The sequence below is a fragment of the Antechinus flavipes genome, chromosome 5 (genome assembly GCF_016432865.1).
Source record: "Antechinus flavipes isolate AdamAnt ecotype Samford, QLD, Australia chromosome 5, AdamAnt_v2, whole genome shotgun sequence".
Classification (NCBI taxonomy): domain Eukaryota; kingdom Metazoa; phylum Chordata; class Mammalia; order Dasyuromorphia; family Dasyuridae; genus Antechinus; species Antechinus flavipes.
This window is the reverse complement of record NC_067402.1, coordinates 208,462,839-208,483,764: the sequence shown is the minus strand read 5'-3', so window position 1 is coordinate 208,483,764 and position 20,926 is coordinate 208,462,839. Positions and strand designations below refer to the sequence as shown.

At 34.5% G+C, this 20,926-nt stretch overlaps 1 protein-coding gene across 1 annotated transcript in view; it reads right to left on the bottom strand.

Moving 5' to 3' along the window:
* Window positions 1–1,495: 1,495 nt before the first annotated feature.
* TMBIM4 (transmembrane BAX inhibitor motif containing 4) overlaps window positions 1,496–20,926 on the bottom strand; it is a 28,399-nt gene continuing 8,968 nt past the window's right edge. Inside the window, exons 3-7 of the mRNA XM_052001769.1 lie at window positions 18,581–18,686; window positions 16,839–16,872; window positions 14,971–15,088; window positions 12,611–12,656; window positions 1,496–4,403 (exon numbers count right to left, since the gene is read on the bottom strand). Of these exons, the coding sequence (XP_051857729.1) occupies window positions 4,197–4,403; window positions 12,611–12,656; window positions 14,971–15,088; window positions 16,839–16,872; window positions 18,581–18,686 (511 nt within the window). The 3' untranslated portion in view covers window positions 1,496–4,196. The remainder of the gene's footprint in view (window positions 4,404–12,610; window positions 12,657–14,970; window positions 15,089–16,838; window positions 16,873–18,580; window positions 18,687–20,926) is intronic.

The window sequence follows — 20,926 nt, the reverse complement described above, 5'->3', positions numbered from 1 at the left end:
CTCTAGAGCTCTGGCCTAGCCCTCTTAACCTGGTCTACTACTAATTGAAGCTGTCTGGAGGATGGTCAAAAAGTGATAACCAGAAACCTCTTCCCCTGGAAGCTTCCTTTACCCCTGAACTTCATAAAATGGATGCAGCACCAACCTGAGGCTTCTTTTTCTGATTGGATGGCTCCTCCCGGACTCATTTTAAGAAGGTCAAGGCTTGCCGCTCTCCTGCCTTTTCTGGGACTTTGTTCCCAATGCCCTCCTCTTTTCTTTCCATGCACAATCCACTCTCCCCATATTTTTCATCTATATACTTATCATTGTGAATGAAACTGAAATGATTTAGCATTCATATTATCATACAATTTTTTCAATCATGTCCATCTCTTCAATGACCCCTTGTTTCTGGCATCGTTCCCGGATGTTATGGTCCTCTGAAAAATAACTCAGACTTTAGCTGTGTGAGCCCGACCAAGTCTCTTCACCCTGTTGGACTTAGTTTCCTTATCTGTAAATGAGCTGGTGAAAGAAATGGCTATCCACTGTGGTATTTTTGTCCAAAAAAACCTCAAATGGGATCACAAAGCATTTATTTAGTACTTGTTATATAAAAACATTCTGCTGGGCTCTGGAGACAGCAAAAACAGTTCTTGCCTTTAAGTGCAGCAGTCCTTGCCTTCTACCCTAAGCTAGAGATTAAGAGAGAGAAAAGAGAAGAGACAGAGACAGAGAAGGAGAGAGAGGAGACAGAGGAAAAGATGGTGAGAGAGAGATCCTTCATGTGATTCAACCCAAACCAAAGAGATTTTATTACTCAGTATAATTATGTTCATTACTCCCAAAAGGAGGGTGGGATGGGAAGACACATGAACCCATACTAATCAAAAATAAATAAATAAAAAGTAGTGTATTAAGCAATATGCTTGGTGAGCTGGAGTAACTTTCTGCAATACCATGGCTTTGAGCAATTGTTCCCATTGTTCTGTCCTTCCCCATTCCCCAGGAGCAGAGTCAAAGGCTGACTAAAGGAAAAGTCATACTTATGGGAAGGCTTGAAAGAAGAGGGAGTATGTCCCCACAAGCGGAGACCCTAAATAGGGAATAGTTTTCATGCTAAAGTGGCTACCCCAGCCACTATTTCTTAAAGTAAAACTTCACAACTTCAAAACACAGAATAAAGAATGGAAGATTCATTAGGGGCCCTGGAGATGTAACACAAGTTAAAGAGTTTTACACAGTACTGCAGCAATTCTTGTGATTCATCATCAGGCAGCAAGCATTCCAATACCAAGCAATGATAACAAGGGACCTACAGTAGACAATAATCTTGGTACCGCTACTATGGTATACCACTATCCCCACTACTGTGAGGATCTTCCAACATGGCAACAGTGGAATTCATAGCTAATGTTCAAGAAAATAAGGCAACTCTGAACAACATAACCTGCATCAATAAAGTTTGATTGTTGAGGCTAAAAACTGCAACATGGCAATGAGTCTCACTCAGTTTATGGTGCCAAGAATCTTTATTTATTTAATGATACAATCATATAGTCAGATGTGAAGCATTATCAGTACTAGTAAAATGAAAATACAATTCTTGTCCTGGAGAATTAAAAATTTTAATTGCACATACACACATTCCTACACAGAAATAGTTTTGAGTAAGACTAGCTGCCTTCAAATATTGGATTTGTTTGGACCCGTGACAAAACTAGAACAGTTGTTAATTGCAAAAAGGCTGATTTTAGCCCCACATAAGAAAAAACTAGCAACTAAAGCTGTCCAAAAAAAGGAATGGGTTGGAAGATAAGGAGACAGAGATCATTTAAGGTAATCAAGCCCAAACTGGATAATCACTTGTTTGAGGAAATATTATAGACAGGATTCATAATTTTGTTTGTGTTTAAGTTAGAAGACCTGAGGGCTCTTTCTTATTTTGAGATTCTATGATCCTATGGCAAATGTCTTATAAATAATAAAGCAGGTAAAGAATTGGTCTTAAAAGAAGGCAGGTGAATTCCTAGTGTTTTGGAGTTGTTGAATAAGTCTATCAAATGTCAAATTTAAAAGATATTCTTAAAAACTGAGGGACCATGAATAGTATGAAATCACTAAATTCTTCATATACATTTAAGATGTTATGAAAACATTTACACATACATAATATACACATATATATCTACATATACATATAAAATTTCAAAGGCATATCTGCCTTTAAATAGTTTCTTAAAGAGATAATGAATTTTCATTTTATAAGTTAATCATAAATCCAAATCTTTTATAATTTAAAATACTTTCCTTCACACACACAGACCTTTTAATTGAGAAAGCAGAATTGCATGCAAATTAATCACATGCCATGCTAGAAAAAGCAAAAGAAGTTACTATTATTAAAATATCAATTGCAGTATTAAAATCAGCTTAATTTCAAGTTAAGTGCTCTAAACACTTCCCTGAAATATAATAATCTGGTGATATTTATGGAAAAGCACTTGACAAATAGTAAAGGTATCTTACACATCTAAGTGGGAAACAATCAAGTCTTTCTGACTATTTTTCAGCACCACATCCTTGCTTTTCAACCTCTACCTTTGACCTAAAATTCTAGCTGCCATCCTAAGCTTATTACCTGCTCCTTTTCCAGCCTGGGTTGCCTCTCTTTAGGTAGCCTGAAGGACTCCTATTCTTGGAAACTCAAAATATTGGTGATGAACTAAATTTGGACCTCCTTATAGGCTTTCTAGCAGTTTAGAACTCCCAAACTCAAGCAGTTCAATAGCCTCAGCCCTGAATTAAGAAGAGAGATGATACTACTGCATCAGGTGATTTCCAGTTACCTTTTTACCCTATTAGCACAACTGGCATTTCCTCCATCAAGAAGCCCATTTAGGCTTCTACAAAGTCTCAGTCTGCTCATCTGTCCTTTTAAGAAAAACTTTCATAATAAATTATAAAAATTAGAATAGCTAAAGCTTATTACCTACGTGAGTTGCGGCAGGTCATGTAATTTCTACATAGCCCAGGAACTCCCCTTCTATTGCTCAATTGCTCTTCATGACCCTATAGACCATTGCACACCAGGCCCATCTTCCACTATTTCCTAAAATCTGTTCATATTTATTGTTTCCATGACATTATCTATCCATCTCATTCTCTGCCATTCCCTTTTCCTTTTGGCTTCTTCTCACTGGTTTAAATATTCCTACTTTAGAACTGACAAAACTGAGGCCCTAAAAGATTCAAGGACTTAATTTATAGTTCCACTGACAATAAATAAGTCAGGACTCAGAACCATGCCTTCTATCACTAAGTTCTGTATTGTTCTCACTACATGACACCCTTAGAGACACTGAGTTAACCTGCTGTTTGCCTATGGCCCAGCATTCTCAAAAAAAGCCACAAAGTTCATTTTTTCTGCCGACATTTTGAAATGTAGCTTATTTAATAGCATATGCACATCTTAAATACACAAACACATTCTGAATTTAAATATATACAACATTTAAATATTTGTCATTGTTTATACTTTATATTTTATCTTTAAATAGATATTTTATAATACTTATATTTGAATGTAAAACTGCATTAAGGATGATCTAAAATCATTAATTACAATTTATTACAATACTGAAGAATCTGAAAGTGTCAGTTGCACAGCTCCAAAATGTTCAATTAAATATTCTCCTTCAGATTAAGATTAATGGAACTAAAGGCCTTCTAAATATAAAACAAATTAAATACTTTCTAATACTTAAGGAAAAACATTTTTTAAAAAAATCACTCTACAAAGAAAACCTTAATTTTATATTATGTATTCATGAATCGCAAACTACCAACCTATGGCAAATTTAGAATCGGAAGAAATAAAACAATTTTTAGTGTGTCCTTACTGAAATCAAAGATAATAAAATTTTCAATTAAGAATTTTCTTGGGTTAAAAACCTAATTCTAGTCTTTACAAAGAAAAAATATTGTTAGAGCTACTTAGTTCAAACATTTTGGAGGAGGATCCAAAATAAAATGGAAAACAATATGAAACATTATTCATAAATTCTAAATCAAAAATCTAGCAGCAGGTAGTTATAAAAAAAAATAGTAAAGCTTCAATCTCAACAAATACTGAATAACTAGAGATCAAAAAATTTTTTAACAATCTATATTTCAAACCACCTCGTTTAATTAAATAGTTTTATTATTCTCAATCACTTTTTATTAAATGCTTCTAGCAAACGCAACAGGTTCAGGAACAGATTGATGATATCCAAGTATAGGTTGATGGCAGCCAATATATACTCTTCAGGGGAAAGTTTATGCATCAGTTGATGAGTATCATAAATGATGAATCCACAGAACAGAAGGGCTCCCATTGCAGAAAAGATTATCTCCACTAATTCATTATTGTAGAAGAACTATAGATTAAAAAATAAATGTATGTTGGTTAATATTTGAGAAAAGTATTTTCAGACCTTAAATTACTTGCTATAATTAGTAGTTATTTACTTTTAAATAATCACTAGTAGCAATAATAACATGATTTTTAAAAAATCTCAAAAGTACATCAATTCCAAATGTAGAATAAAGTATTCTAAATTTCTTACTTTATACTATACCACAATAAGTAAAAGTATAAAATAACATTGATGATTAATTTACTTTTTGTCTGAGATTTGGCAAGACAATTTAGAACTCTACAGCGGTATCCCAGATGTATTTCATTTGTTTCATTGGGTACTCTTTTCCATAGATCCCAATCACAACCTCTATATAGTGGTCCTTGAGAAGCACTACAGTTGAAAAATTCACCTTGCAAACAATCTAATGATAAATTCCAACTCAGCTCAACTACTCTTCTGACAATGCATCTATTTCATCATCAAACCCATTTTGAAAGCCTTTTCAGTTTGTTAAGAATTTGCATTGCATCAGCATAGTCTTCAAGAACACAGCCCTCCAAATCATCTCCAAACCAACAAGATATTTGAAAACTTCTTCAAAATGTAATATTTTATTTTTGCATACCAAATTTTTTTGCTTTGAAAACTGACAATCCAATTCAATTGAGATTTCCTAAAAGATGTGAGGGAACTTCATTATCAATGATTCTACTAACTCATTCACCCATCTCTTTATAAAACACACACTGACAACGTACAATGTGAAAAGTCCTATGCTAAATGTTTTGGAAGCAAATAATTCAAAGATAAATAAAATAATCTCTATTCTCAAGAAACTTAAAATCTAGTAGGGAAAATAGGTACAAAAATAATCGTATTATGGGACAAGTACTTTTAAGGGAAGTTCAAGATAAGTATATACAGGTTTAGTCCTGATTTGATTAGAGGTTTCCTGGAAGAGGATCCGTATGAACTGGCCCTTTTAGGATAGTCAAAAGAATAAAGGGCAAGATTTTCACAAATAGAGAAAATGGCAGCAATAAATTAAGCTGTGTCTAGAGACCCACGTGTAATCTAATTAGAGAACATGAAATAAATGTGAAGTATACTGTAAAGAAGTAGAACATAAAATAGAAAGCTAAATTGACATTAGATAAGGGGAAATAATTGATTTATTATTAGTTTGACAACATTAGGAAAACTGTTTCAGAATAGTAGAGTGACATAAGCAAAATAGTACTTTGGAGAGACTATTGTAATGATGGTATATAATAATGAAAGATATCAAGGAGATACTGGAAATAGGAAGACTAATTAAATCAATTGCAATCACACAGCACAAACCAGGGTGGCAATGAAATGGAATGGCTAAAATGCATTCAAAGTGCTATGAGAAATTTGAGAAGGAAAAGGGATTTTAATCAGGTAGGCATTTTATACGATGGATGGTCAAGGGCAGGGTATCTATTTCAAGGTGGGAAAGGTATATCCAAAGGCACAGAAACTAAAAGGCCAAGATGAACATTGGAAAAGAGTTTAGTTTGAAATATATTGAACATATGGGGCTGTTAGGATATAAAGAACTGAAAACATGGAACTAGAGCCTAGGGGTGAAGTTAAGGACAGAGTAGAGACATGATCAATTAGTTAAATAAAAAATGAGAGAACCAGGGGAAGTCTGAATGAGTAGGGACCGTTTGAAATGGAATGAAAAGGCAAGATGTGACAAGGGAAAGAGAGGCACAAAGCAGTAATAATTAGGAGATTGTGGTCCTCTGAGGTGCCATGACCCCATGGAGGGCTGGGAGGAGAGTCAGAAAAGTAGATGGGCACTCCACTGTTATAGACATTTTAGTACTGTATGAGAAGAGGTCAAGGAAATCAACTTACCCCTAGATGGGTTAAAAAAAAATTTGGCAGGGCAAGGACAACCTGGCACAACAGACAGACCCAAGTTCCCATCTGACCTCAGACACTCACTGGTTATGAGATCCTGGCAAAGTCACTGAACCTCTCCTGTCTTCAGTATCTCATAAGTAAAATGAGGATAAGAGTAGTACTAATTCCACAGCCTTCACAAACTTTTAAAAAGTTCTATGTATGTAAAAGAGTATTAGCTTTCATTATTACTGTTAACACTTTGAATGTCTATTATATTGGGTTTCCCAACTTGCTAAGGATTAGATCAAAACTAAACTGGCAACATATTAATAGGGTCAAAGGTGAAATCAGTAGAAAGTGCTAACTTTGAACAGAAGGAGAAAGTCAGTCAGCTGGAGACCTAGTAAAAGTAGTAAGAAAAGGCAAACTTGAAAGAAGAAATCAGGGTAGCACAGGTTCCAAATATATAGCCTTCAGAGACAAGGTATTTCTGATGTCAGTCTGGGGCAACAGGTTACAGAAATTAAAATTTTCCTAAAGGACAGAATAAGGCCCAACAATTAGCTAATGAATAAAGTAAACCAACAATGTAGAAAAGGATCGGGTCAAGACTAAATTATGACTTTTAAAGGCCAGATCCATTGAGACCACCAGAAAGATAAAAGAAATTATTGTTAGGAAGTAAAGCAGAAAAATCCTTGGTGGCTAAATAAGGAAGTGCTTTTCTCAGCGAGGGGATAGAGGTGAAAGTAGTACTCAATGGCCACTGAGAGAAAGTGAAAAAGGGTGACTTCAAAGTTCTTACAGAATGACTGGTAATTAAGAGAAAGGTGATTATGACTGGCTGAAGACTTCCATAACTTTGTATTAAAAGAACCAGAAGAAAGCTTCCAATCTGTTACATAAATCCTTTTTTAGAGAATTTATTTAAACAAAAAAAAAAAAAAAAAACAAGGACAAGAATCACTAAGAATAAAAGTTCATGAGCTGGGATCTTTACTAGTGAAAGAAGTACCTATAGCAATAAAACCACAAATCTATTGAAGTAGATACAAGTAGATATTTCCCTCCTGTAATTAGTGATGAGGGCCGATCAAAATGCTTTAAGATCCTAAAAAAGGGATATGTGTTGATTTCAGAAGAGGAAAGGCAAAACATTGAAAATCTATTCAAATCAATAGCAAAGAAAGAAAAAAATGGCATAAAAACAATAACAGCAAGAAACCAGCAGGGGGAGCTGTCAAAACAAGTCAATGATTAACAGAAAATTCTGTTCTTGGCCCTCATCTCTTTACAATCTCTTCCTGGGCAATTTCAAAGCCATCTATGGTTTCAATGGGTGATTCCCAAATCTATAGCTCTAACTCTAACTTCTCTGAACTGCAGACTCACATTGTAGACTGCATAGAGGACCTCTTTATTTGAATATTCTGGGGCCAAAACTCAATTCAATAAAACTCAATTGTGATTATATTTTTCTTTTAATGTTTTGTTGATGCCTTTTATCTTTTTGTCTTAATTATTTCTCAGAGAAAAAAATTTCCCCTTCATCCCTCTATACTAAACATTTCCTTTATAATATGAAACAATAAGCAAAACCCTACATACTGTGATCATACTTACACTCCACTGCTCTGTCATAAATGGATGATTCATTAGCTGTTCTCCAAGACCCTCGTTGTTTCTTTTTCTATTGCTAAGAATTTGGATTAAATCACATTTTCATTCTATTTTATTCTCTATTGCCATTCTCTTCTCATTTGAAGTTCACATGGTCCAAATTCCCAATCTAGATCCTGGTGACCTCTACCTGCTGACCCCAGATCATTCCTCCTTCTTTCTCAATGAGTCAGTTTCTTGTTCAGCCTTTCTCCATACTTCCTACCTACTTATCAAGGGCAAAACATAAATGTTACTATTTTGATACTTTAACCTCCCAGCTCCTGAATTTGCTCAACTCCTATAACTTACTCAACAATACCAGCTATCTAGAGAGATAATCACCCCTTTGAGCCTACCATTACATATAAATGCTTTACTTACAGGATCAAGAATTTTAAATTATTTTATCTAGTATCACCTATATTTCTATTCCTTTCTAAACCTGCCATTTCTTAAACTTATTCTCCATCCTTATATGATCTTTGATCCCTGTACTTTGTCAGGCCAGGAACCCTGCTCTGGCTACATTCTCCTCTCTTCCCAAAGCTTAATTCTTTGGTGAACTAATTCAACTCAGCACTGTCTTCTCTTCTTAAATCTCTTGCTCACCTATTCTATTACTGCTCACATTATGTCAAAGCCTAACATCCTCCCTACCCTCCCACCCCGAGTTGCTCCCAGAGAATTTAAATGGCAGACATCAAGCAATTGGGATTAAGTACACAAAAGATTTATACTATCTTGTCTCAATTGAGCCTTCACTGCCTTGAGGTAATCCTGTTATTTTTTTCCCTAACCTGTCTATTTTCACACATTTATATTAACCTAGTGGACTCTCTTGAAATCTGCCACATTATTCTCTCCTCTGTCCACCCTCTCAGTTGGGGCCCTTGTTTCACACTTCACTAAGAAAAGCAAGGTCATTAACCAAAAATTCATTCTTCCCTCATCTCACTATTTGTCACATCTATTTTCTCCTAGTTTTCCTCTCTATGCTTTCTCTATTGGTGATTTCATCAGATTCCACAGGAGTAATTATTATCTTCAAGTAGGTGACACCCAGACTTCAATTTTCAAGCCTGTCCTTTCCTGAACTCCAGTTCCATCTCACTAACTGCCTACTAGTCAGGGTCTCAATATAACAAAAACGGAAATCTCAATACATTTTTCCACCCCAAATCACCCATTCTTCTGAACTTTATTTTTTTCAAGGATGCTATTATCCTTCCAGTCACCCAAGTTTGCAATTCAAATGTCTCCATAAGTCCTCATTCCACACACATGATCAGTTGCTAAGTGCTATTGTTTCTATGTCCACTGTCTCTTACATTCTTTTTTCTCTTCGCTATTATCATCATTCCATTTTAGGAACAAGTCACTTCTCTCCTGGACTGCTAAAATCATCTCCTATTTGATCCTTGATTCTCCAATTTCTCACCAGTCAAATTCATCCAATTGTCACCTCCCTACTAAGCAATCTCTACAAGTTTCCTCTTAACTCTAGAATTAAATATAAACTCCCTTGTCAGCCATTTGCTACTCTCCATAACCTGGCCTGTAAAGGACACAACTCTGGAGAAGTATACTTGAAACAAGGTTTTAACTCAGTGAAATTAATATAATGATTCTCTAGTTTACATATACTTAGTATTTAATATAGTTCTACAAGATTGACACCTATGATGATATACTTATAATAGAGTATATAACAGCTAACAAGGATAGGAAAGAGACATTCCATCTCCCACCATTGTGGTGGCTGGCCTGTCCTCCCTCATTTGTCCACTGAGACAAGGCCAATTTGAAGGGCCTCCAGAAAGTTAGCCGGGCCTCAGGCGAAGGAGACAGACTGAAGAAGGCAATAAAGATTTTGGACTTTATTCCTGACTATTCTTGTGGCGATTAACTGCTGAAACCAAGGCTGGTCCCAAGACCTCCAGAAAGCTAACCAGAACCTTACATGGCCCCTTTCTCTCTTTCCAATAGTCTTACAATCTGTTCCATGAACTATGCCATAATGGCTCACTCTTTCACACACAAAATGCCTCATCTCTCAACTCCATGTCCCATGCTTGCAGTGAACATTCTCCTCAGCTCCACCTCACTAATTCTTTCTTTGGGTGAGATGGAGATCCACCAAGTCCTGAACAGCTCTCCTGAGGTAAGGTCTTAGCCCAACTCTATGTCCTACAGGTCCATCGGCATGAATATCTTAACAGCCTAATACAGTTTTATCTTAGAGCTACCTCATTCTAATTTGCAAGAGTCAAATGTGAAATTTTCAGTACACCTTGAAAAACAGCAAATGCTACAAATAAAGATGATTTGTTGTTTTATAGGTTGTCTAGACTGACTTTAAAAAGTGATGGGGGAAATGTTAATCATGCAGATTAAATGCAAAAGTATGTTGTGGCAACATTCTCTTCCCAACAAATAGTTAAAACATTTACCAGCACACACTGATGTCTAAGTACTCCTAGACCTTGCCATCTGCTTCTCTGAAACAGCCTCGAAACTTTGAAGGTATTTCCATAAGCACCACAGCAGAAGTCTCTTATGTGTTGTCTCCCTTAATTAGAGGAGATCTTTGAAAGGAACAGGGATTGATTTTTTTTTTCTATGCCCCAGCATTTACTTTAGTGCTTAGCATACAGTTAGTTTACTGAGTATCATTTATTTCTTGATTTCCCCCCACCTCCACCTCCACCTCCATCTGTTAGTGTTCATCCTTCCAAAACATGGTACTCCTTTTGTATATATTCTGCAAATATTTACGTATGTGTACTTTGTCTTTACCACTAGAGTAAGCTCTTTGAAGGGAGGGATAGTTTTATTTTTGACTTTATATTCCTAGTGCTTAACTTAGTACCTGACCCATAATATGTGCTCAATAAATGTCAATTAATTTCTTCTGAATTTTCATTTATGTCAATAGAATCTATTACTAATATACAAATTTTCTTACTTCTGACCTCTCTCTTCACATTCAAACAGTTGTAAATTAAATAGGGATGATAGAGAGAGATGAGAGACAGAGACAGAAAGAAACAAAGATAGAAAGAGAGAGAGAAAGCTTCTGTCAACAGAGTACAGGCCCCACCAAGCCAAAATGGTTATCTTGGTCATGGATTAAAAGCTTGTCCTGTGAAGATTAGTCTTAACAACTACTACTAGCATTTATATTTATAACATTTACTATATGCCTGGCACTGAGATAAGAGTATTATAATTACTATCTCATCTGATCCTCACAGCAACCATGAGAAGTTAAGTGTAATTAACTTGGATAAATTATTATTAAATTTGATAAATTTGGATAAGTTCATAACCAGATCTCAGAATAATAAAGTTTTTTTTGTTTGTTTCTTTGTTTGCTTTTTGGCATTAGCTACTCTTGAAAATTATCTACTAAGCTATAAAGGGCTTAAGATCTATATCTGTGTGTATTCTGATGGAAGTGGATTTCTTCGATAAAGAGATCTAATTCAGTTTCAATTGATCAAGGATGGACAGAAGCAGCTACACCCAAAGAAAGAACATTGGGAAATGAATATAAACTGTTTGCATTTTTGTTTTTCTTCCCGGGTTATTTATACCTTCTGAATCCAATTCTCCCTGTGCAACAAAAAAACTGTTCAGTTCTGCACACATATATTGTATCTAGGATATACTGTAACCCATTCAACATGTAAAGGACTGCTTGCCATCTGGGGGAGGGGGTGGAGGGAGGGAGGGGAAAAATCGGAACAGAAGTGAGTGCAAGGGATAATGTTGTAAAAAATTACCCTGGCATGGATTCTGTCAATAAAAAGTTATTTTTTAAAAAAAAAGATCTATATCTGTGGAGGGCATATCCAACACTGATAAAATCAGATCTCTAAAATTAAAGTATATTTTGAAATTAGTTTTTTAAAATTCCATATAATATTTTAAAGATCCTGAAAGAAACCTAAAGAATAAAATAATGATGTTGATATTATCTTGGTTGAATTATCAATACATAATGTTATATATAGCACTCTATGGCTGGCAAAGCACATTACTGTCTCAACTGACTTCACAATAATCCTACAAATTAAATATTGTTACTATCTCCATTTTACAAAAAAGGAAGCAGGCAAAGGTTAAATGACTTTCACAGTTAGTAAGTGTCTGAGACTAGATTTGAAAAGAGGATTTCCTGACTCCAGGTTTGATGCTTTATCCACTGCACAGCTTCTTGATAAAGAAAGATATTTAGCACACGACATCAATTGAGACTTTAATAAAATTGAGCATAAGATAGTCTGATAATTTAATAATTAGAATATTTTATGCTAATTTATAATTTAAATTATTTTCTTATAATTAAATTAATTACTTCAGTTATTTAGGAATAGTAATGGCCAACATGAGGCCTTACTTTTTCTAAAGGGACTATTAATTATAAGTATTCTATAATATTATAAGTAGTATGTATCATTTTATTAATATGTCATGATACTACACAGTGGATAGGACACCACTTCTGAAGTCAGGAGGACCTGACTTCAAATCTGCTGCTCAGACACTTAACACTTCTTAGCTGTATGACCCTGGGCAATTGTCTCAGAGGGAAAAAAAAAATCATTATACTTAAGATTAACTTGTAGTGATCTATTAGGAATTATTTTTACACTTACTGTTTTACAAGAACTTACCCTTAAGAATCCTGACAAGAGCAAAATAAGCAATAAGGCGAAAAGTCTACAAAAAGAAAAGCATTAGTAGGTTAGATTTTTCACAGTATAATTTCTTTAAGATGCAATAGATACATTTTAAAAATAATTGTTTTCTGCTAAAGAATCATTTTAAATCTATAAAATCATATTCCTACATCAATATTTGAAATATTTTTATAAATAATACATATTAAATAGCTACTACTTGCAAGGATACTAAATATGGAGGCAGCTTTAAGATGCATGTCCAAATGGCAATCTATTCTCAGATTTCTTTGGGTTTTTTCCTGTCCTCTCCAGCAGACTGCCCTTGTTATCTAAATGCTCCTCTCTCTCTAATCCTGATTCTCCCTTTTTAATTATTTCTCTACTGAAAAGAAATCAGATGGAATCAAGAGAAAGCTAGCCCCAGCAATGTAATGTTGACCTACAGACAGGAACAGACTTTTGGAAGCCTGCTAAGCAAGAACCAAGGGACTGGGAAGAGACAAGGGTGAATAACACGTTTATTTGGTTCCCTTCAGTAGGAAAGAAAGAACTTTAAAGTCCAACAGTGTCAGTAGGATGAGTATATGCTCACAATATGCGTGTATTCCATTATTAACCTCCCTAAATTTGGTTCTCCTTTCCCATGGATACTGTGTCCATGTAAACCTGGGATACTTGAAGGTGAGAGTAGTAAGGAATTGTATTATATTAAGGAAGTTCAGTAGAATGGTGAGGAAAAGTCTGTTCTATTTTATGCATGTTTAATCTGAGATGCTTATGGGACATGCAGTGCTTATATACAAACATACATATACATATATACATATACATATATATAAAATACACACACAAATATATATATGTGTGTGTGTATTTCGAACAAGAATGGAACTAGAGACTAGGGCTGGATATAATGATATTCAGCATTAATATAGCCTTTTAAGAATTGTGAGATCCTTTAAAAACATCTCATATCCTCACAATCACCCTAGGAGATTAGTACTACTATAGTACCCCTTTTATTTTCATAGCATGCTTGTAGACAGAAGGTAAAGAATTAGAAAGGGAGTAACATTTAGACAGGATGGGCAATCTGCTGGAGAAGACAGAAAAAAAGGGTCCAAGGGAACCTAAGGAGGCCTTAAAAAAATGAGGAAATGACAAAGAATAATATAAAGCATTTAAAAGATGAGAAAGTAGGAAAATAAGAAGGTAATATTGGGAAAAAGTCTTGATTTTCTCAATAAGTAGGAAGCAAGGATCTCAAGTAGTAAGATGAAATAAAAAATTTAGAACAGTCATTGTGAAGAGGGAAAGAGAATCAATTAGAAAAAAGTAGAAGGACTATCTAGTTGCAATGAGGGCCCAAAAGAAATTAATCAACCGACAAGTATTTATTAAGTGTCAGGCAATAAAAATTTGTAGCAGATTCAGTGAACATGGCTGAGTACCTTCCTCCAGCTTCTGCCCAAAGCACCGTGAATAGAATGGAAAATGAAAGATGGTGGAATTAATTCCGGGCTAGAATTGGTCAAATCTAGAGCTGCCATAAAGAGTAAGATATTTAAGTTAAAACATTGGAGAGTTAAAAGAGTTCATTAAAGGGCTAAGATTAGGAAGAGAAGGTAGAAAGAACAGGGGGTGGTAGATAAGAATCACATCTTTCCCAACAAAGTCAAAGTTGGGAAATACTCATCTATCCAATTGGCTCAATGACTTGATCCCACATTGACTGAATAAAATGCTCTACCATGAATTGAGATAAGCCCAAAAAAGACCATTGTTCTAAATAGCAATGAAATAGACTATGGAATAACAAAAAGATTTTTTTTTCTTTTTGGTTTAATTTTGTAAAGAAGTTAGTTAATAGATCTGAAATAAAACTTAGGAATGCCCCAACAATTACCTAGGTTAAGTAATCTGCTTTTTAAAAATTTAATCAACTAAATTAACTTGCTTTTTCTACCATAACAGAAATCCTGTGGTTAGCCCTAATTGTTTTGATGTTTGTCCAGCCTTCTAATAAAGCTAATTTCCCTTAGCAAACAATCTCCAACTTTCCTCTGAAAAGAAAAAGAGAAAACTCAAAGATCAAAGATACTTTCCTCCATTTTAGCTTTTGTCTCTACTCAGCCAACAGAGTCAGGACAAATTCTTTAATGTCATTTTCTGCCATCTACTCTGGCCTGACTCCCAAACAAAAAAGTAGTTTCCCACTGATAAGGCTTTCTTATATTGGTAGGAAATATCCAGAGCTTTCAGTATAAAAAATTTAAATATGTTTCCCACTATACAATACAATAACAAAATAAGAAAGAGACACATATTTTATAGTTGAGAATAAAACCTACCCTGCTCCAAATTTGCTGAAATCTCTTTTGGTTTGTAACGTGTATAGAGTCAAACCAAGAAATACTGCAGTAGCCAACACAAAAGCTTGTAGAACGACATATACATCATAGAATGTCACTGTAAAATAAAAACATTTGAGTTGTTCATTGAACACTACACAAAATATATCAACCACAGAACAGATCTAGCTTATGTTTAACAGAAAGAAAAGCTCTGTATGAACTGCTGCTCTTCTCCCACTCTCTGCTGCTTCTTTTATAGTTGTCAAATGATAGCTAAGATGATGGAGTAGTCACACTACCAACCCTGACTTGAGCAGGATCATATTATCATATCACTTGCACTCAGAGACTATCAGGACTACCTAACTTTTTAACAGAGGACCAATAATTTAAAATTATGTATGTAAATTACAAAATATGTAAGAATTAATTCTTTTATTCAGGGATTAATTATTCATGTTTGCTCTTTGGCCTTCAATTAGATGATTTTGGGTCATTTCTCTACTAATTTGAATACTCATCAGGGACTAAAGGAAGTGAAATGAAAGCCTGTCACTTGTGGCTTATTAATAACAGTGAATTAAAGAATTCAGAGGAAACCTATGCTCTTTCCTAATGTATTCATTATCTTTCCATCTCTCTCCCCCATCCCATTCATTTTCTACAATCAAAAAATCATAATGGGCAGTAGGATAGAATTTTGAATCTAATTTCTCTGGTCTTAAAACAAAACTTATTCCTCAAGCCTCTTGAGATGGGTAATATTGGGAAAAAAATCTTGATTTTCAAAATAAGTAGGAAGTAGGTAGGATTGGCAGAGAAAGCCTGAACCTGAAATTACTCCCTGAAGCAAGCAGGGAAAGACTAAAAGGGATTAGCTCAGCTTTACAGATCCTTAGAGCTCTTGAGTAAATCCACTTTACGGTACCCAGTCAAAGAGCCAAGTTATGATATCAAGCCTCCCTGAGTTAAATTTCCCCTATAAATCTGTCTATGGCTTATGCCATTTTTGCCAAATCCCTTTTGGGTTAGCCCACTGCCAATCACTTGTGATGCCTTTCTTCTTACTTCTCCCTCATATCTCCTAGTATCTTTCCTCTCATCCCCTCTCCATACCTTGAGATGGCTTTCTCCTTGTATAGCTAATTTTTAGGGTGCTACACTCATCTATGAATTTAGCCTGACAGGCAATAATGTACTCACACTTCATGGGGTACTTCCCATCTCCTGGGGAACTTGTCTTTTCCATTGTTAATTGTTAAAACCTCTTTCCTTGCTTACTATATTACCTCCCAAATCTATTTCATATTTACCATTCCTGGGGCTTATTTTATCTTTTCATTTTGTCTCTAACCTCTTAGCAAGGAGAAAGCCCTTATGAATTCTTTATATGTGAAATGCTACCAAACCTCATCGTCAATTGCTCTCCTCAAACTCATCAAGGTCTAGCTTGAAATGTTACCAATTATGTTTCTATACATACATAACACATACTTATATATATTTTAAATGCAGTGAAAAACATAAGTCTGAGTTAAAATTCTTATGTTATCTGTCTTCCTAACAGTCTTCTAATTTAGTTTAAGAGATAGGCAGAAATTACCCTAATTTATAGATGTGGAAATACATAGGAAAAGCAGTCCTCCAATTCCTTTGACTTCCTTATATTCTGCATAGCCTAACTGGTTAATCTTTGATTCATCATATTTTGTTTTAATTTATCAAATGTTTATATAACATCTATAAAAACAATGCTAAATTGTTAACAATACTCTTTAGCCAAGAGTACCCTTTTTTAACCTGAAAAGTTGTTATTACAGAAAAAACTGATTACTTCAATACCATATCAAGTAATTACGGCTTACCTGCTACAGCAACAGTCAAAGATTCCAATAGTGTCTGAAAAATAAAAAGTTGTGAATTACACAAATGCACGAAAAGTTCATTTAGTTTGCAGAAATATTGCTTGGTAAAGTACTTTAAGTTAAGTAAATGGATTACCTTTAAGTGAGCTGCATAAAAATGAAGAATGTCAAAATACACTTTAAAAATTCACATAATTCATACCTTCTGAATCCAATTCTCCCTGTGCAACAAGAAAACTGTTCGGTTCTACACACATATATTGTATCTAGGATATACTTTAACCTATTCAACATGTAAAGAACTGCTTGTCATCTGGGGGAGGGAGTAGAGGGAGGGAGGGGGAAAATCGGAACAGAAGTGAGTGCAAGGAATAATGCTGTAAAAAATTACCCTGGCATGGGTTCTATCAATAAAAAGTTATTTAAAAAAAATTCACATAGAAAAATAAAAGGTGGTCTTTCCCTTTAATTTATACCTTCCTTTTAGCCTTATTAGGCAGGCTACAGGAAGGAAACTGGATTAACTTGTCCTAAGTAAGCCTTTGTGGCAGTAGAATGTCAAATTCCTTGCACTAACAAAAATTGTCATGACCCAACAGTTATTGTATCCAATCATCTAATCAGAAGGCTGAGCTATAAATGTTATTTTTTTTTTTTTCCTAAAAAAGAACCTCTTGGTGTCCTACTTCTTGCTAACTCCTTTCAGGAAACTTAGCCCACTTACCAAGCATCACAATGGTAAGTTCATTAGGAATTTAGCCCCATTTTGTGGTGTCCTCCCTCTTGTTAATGATTAGTTCCCTAAGGAACTTAGCCAGAGTTTTATCCCTTTTTAATTGCTAACACCCCCCCCCCCTTTTTTGAACTAAGCCTGCTGCCAACAGTGTAATAAAATCTTTGCCTCTTGATTTGGAGATGGTATAAGCCTACAAATTCTTTTAAGATACCTCACCCCATCAATCCAAAATTCCAACATACTTTTGGGGCTCAACCCCACGCCTCATCATTTGGTAGCTCATATGGAGAAAATCCTAGAAAGCCAACATATTTTTGAGGAGTTCAGCACTTCTGCACATCCATACTCCATTAGTATTTCCCAAGGATAGAATACTGAAATAATTTTTTAGTTCAAAAGTGAGAAATTTGCTTAGCTTTGTAGGAAGACTAAAGGAGAAAAAAATAAATAAATAAACCAAATCTAAATCCAGTATTTAAAATGCAATGTATATTTGTCAGATGAATTTCTATCTTAAACTGCAGTGCTCCATCCTAGCCATCACCTTAAAACAAATTTTTAAGATATTTTTCTTTTCCACATAAGATATATATAACCTTCCAACCACACTTTTGTAAAGGCACAACATCTCAGCAAATTGATTTTTGAAAAGGAGAAATTATCAAAAAATGGGGAGCCCTAAAAAGCAAACTAGAAAAATCCAGGCTATCAAGACTTCCACTCTCAAAAATTAATACAAATTATATAGTTGAAAAGAATCTGAGAGATAAATCAGGTGCTCCCCTTAACTGAAAGTCAGAAGAATTGCTGTCATACATCATATCATGGCAGAGCCTAATCTCCTAATGCACAGGACAGTGTTCTATATCAAAAATTCTGGAATCAAGAAAAGACCAAAGAATTCACTTTTTCTCCTAAAGGCATATTAGAAAGTCAGGCTAATGGAAAACAATTTTAAAAAATCAAACTATTTATTCAAAAAGATAAAAGGAGCAAAAATACTCACAAATCCAAAGAGCAGATACAAGTTAAGAGGATGTTTATGCCTGTTTAACACCAATGCCAAAATCAAACCCAAAGATCCAAGGAGAGATATCCACATCAATGCAGGGCTATACATAAGAAGAAAATATTTGAAATTTAAGGCGCTTAAATTTTATATCAAATTAATTAAAATGTTACTAAACATCCAATTTTAAAAGAATGTCTTTGTTCAAGTACCAACTGCACTCTAATGTGACAAGCTCTTTACAAAAGACTATAGAGTTAGTTACTAGGAGTAATGTTGCAGAACATGTAAATTTCATCCTTTCTTATCACAGATAAGGAAACTGGGACTCAAAGGGTTAGAGTGACTCACGCAAGAGTCATATAGGTAATGAAGGCAAGAATTTAAACTCAGATCCTAGGACTTTAGCTCTTAAGTTTTCTTGAAAAAGTCTTTTTTTTATCTGCATAGCTTACCAAAAAAAAAATCCAAATACCTGCCCATTTTTAACCACAGGAGCACTCTTTGAAAGACTTATAAATGTTTAGGAACAGAGCAAATGGATTGTACTTTAAAAAATCTTTTGCAGCCTTAGACCACAATTGCATTCAGTGAAGAATATTAGGAGAGTTGAGTCTGAAACTTATAATAAAAAAAAAAAAATCATAAGTCTGTAGCCAAAGCTTTCTTCTGCTGCTATGTAAGAATTTGCAGCAAATGAATGTAAGAGTGTTATTGTACTTTAGGAAACAACCAGTGTGAAAAAAAAACAGAAACATAGAAAGATGTATATGAATTAATAGTGTAACAGTTTATACAAGAAAATATACGCAATTAAAACTACGTACACAGAAATACCAAAAAAAAAAAAAAAATTAAAAGTAGATTATAAAGAACAAGCACAGCTTGAAAGAAGAAACACAAGAATATATTTCTATTCATACCCCATATTTGTAAAGGAGATAGGTTCACTAGTGTGATCTGTAGCATTGCACTTATTTTCATGTTTTTGCAATGTAGTCAGTTTTGCTGATTTCTTTTCCTTTTTTTATTTTGTCTTAAAAATAAAATATTTCTAAAATGAGGTTAATCTCTGGGAGGGGAAAACGAAAACATCCTGGAAAAATCTTAGTGATGTACTCTTGCTCATTTAACAGATCACCCCTTGGTCATCTCAACTCTTAATGAATTTTCAACCTCCTTCCCTTTTTCTTAAAAATGTATATTTATCTCTCCAATCCTGAAAAACCATCACTTGATCCTTCCATATCTGTTAATTATGGTCCTATATCTCTTCTGCCTTTTGTAGTTAACATCCTTGAAAAGACCATTTACAATGCCTATCAACTGGGGAATGGCTGAATAAGTTATAGTATATGAAAGTAATGGAATATTATTGTTCTATAAAAAATGATTAATAGGCTGATTTTAGAAAGGCCTGTGTGGAATAGAGAGATAAGGTGAAGAACTTACAGGAATGTATGAATTCTTTTTCTGCATTTTATTTTCATTATTTCTGTGTTTCCCTTTTGACCTGTATAATATGTGCAGGCCCTTATTTACTTGAGCCTTGGCCAGCTATAAGCATATTTACTTAACCTGAGCTGATGCCATTTATCAGTATTTGACATTTATCAATATTTAATCTATTAGCTTGACCACTATCTGCTTGATTAAGCCTGAAGGCCTGATTTTTTGTTTCCTAGAAATCAGGTGATTTCAGGGAAACAGAAACTTTCCATTCCAATCTCTCCAAATAGCAACAACCAATTAGATGCCTCTCCCTCCCCTTCTCAATGCTTTCTTACTTATGATGTAATCTCTTGTATAAAAACTGTGTATCTGTACTACTTCTTTAACCCTCCTACCACAGACTTTCTCTTTCTTATCTCGTGATGGGATGGCTCATCCTCCAGGGTTTTAATAAACAACTTTTCTGCTTTCTAGTGAATGATCTTTGATTAATCATTTTGGGTAAGGGTTTTCTACATCCCTCACAGGCCTGTAAAGATTTACATCAACTGAAGCTGAGTGAAACAAGAACCTGTATACAGTATCAGCAAGATTGTGCAATGATCAACTATGATAGACTTGGTTCTTCTCAGTAATCCAAAGCAATCCCAATAAACTTTGGATGAAAAATGCCATCTGCATCCAGACAGAAATATGGAGACCGAATATAAATTAAGACATGCTATGTTCACTTTTTTCCTTCTTTTTTTCTCATGGTTTTTCTCTTTTGTTCTGACTTTTCTCTCCCATCATGATTCACATGGAAATATGTAAAAAAATGAATGTTGATGTATAATCAAAAAATGCTGTTTTACATGTAAGTGGAGAAAAATTTTTTTAAAAGGCCATCTA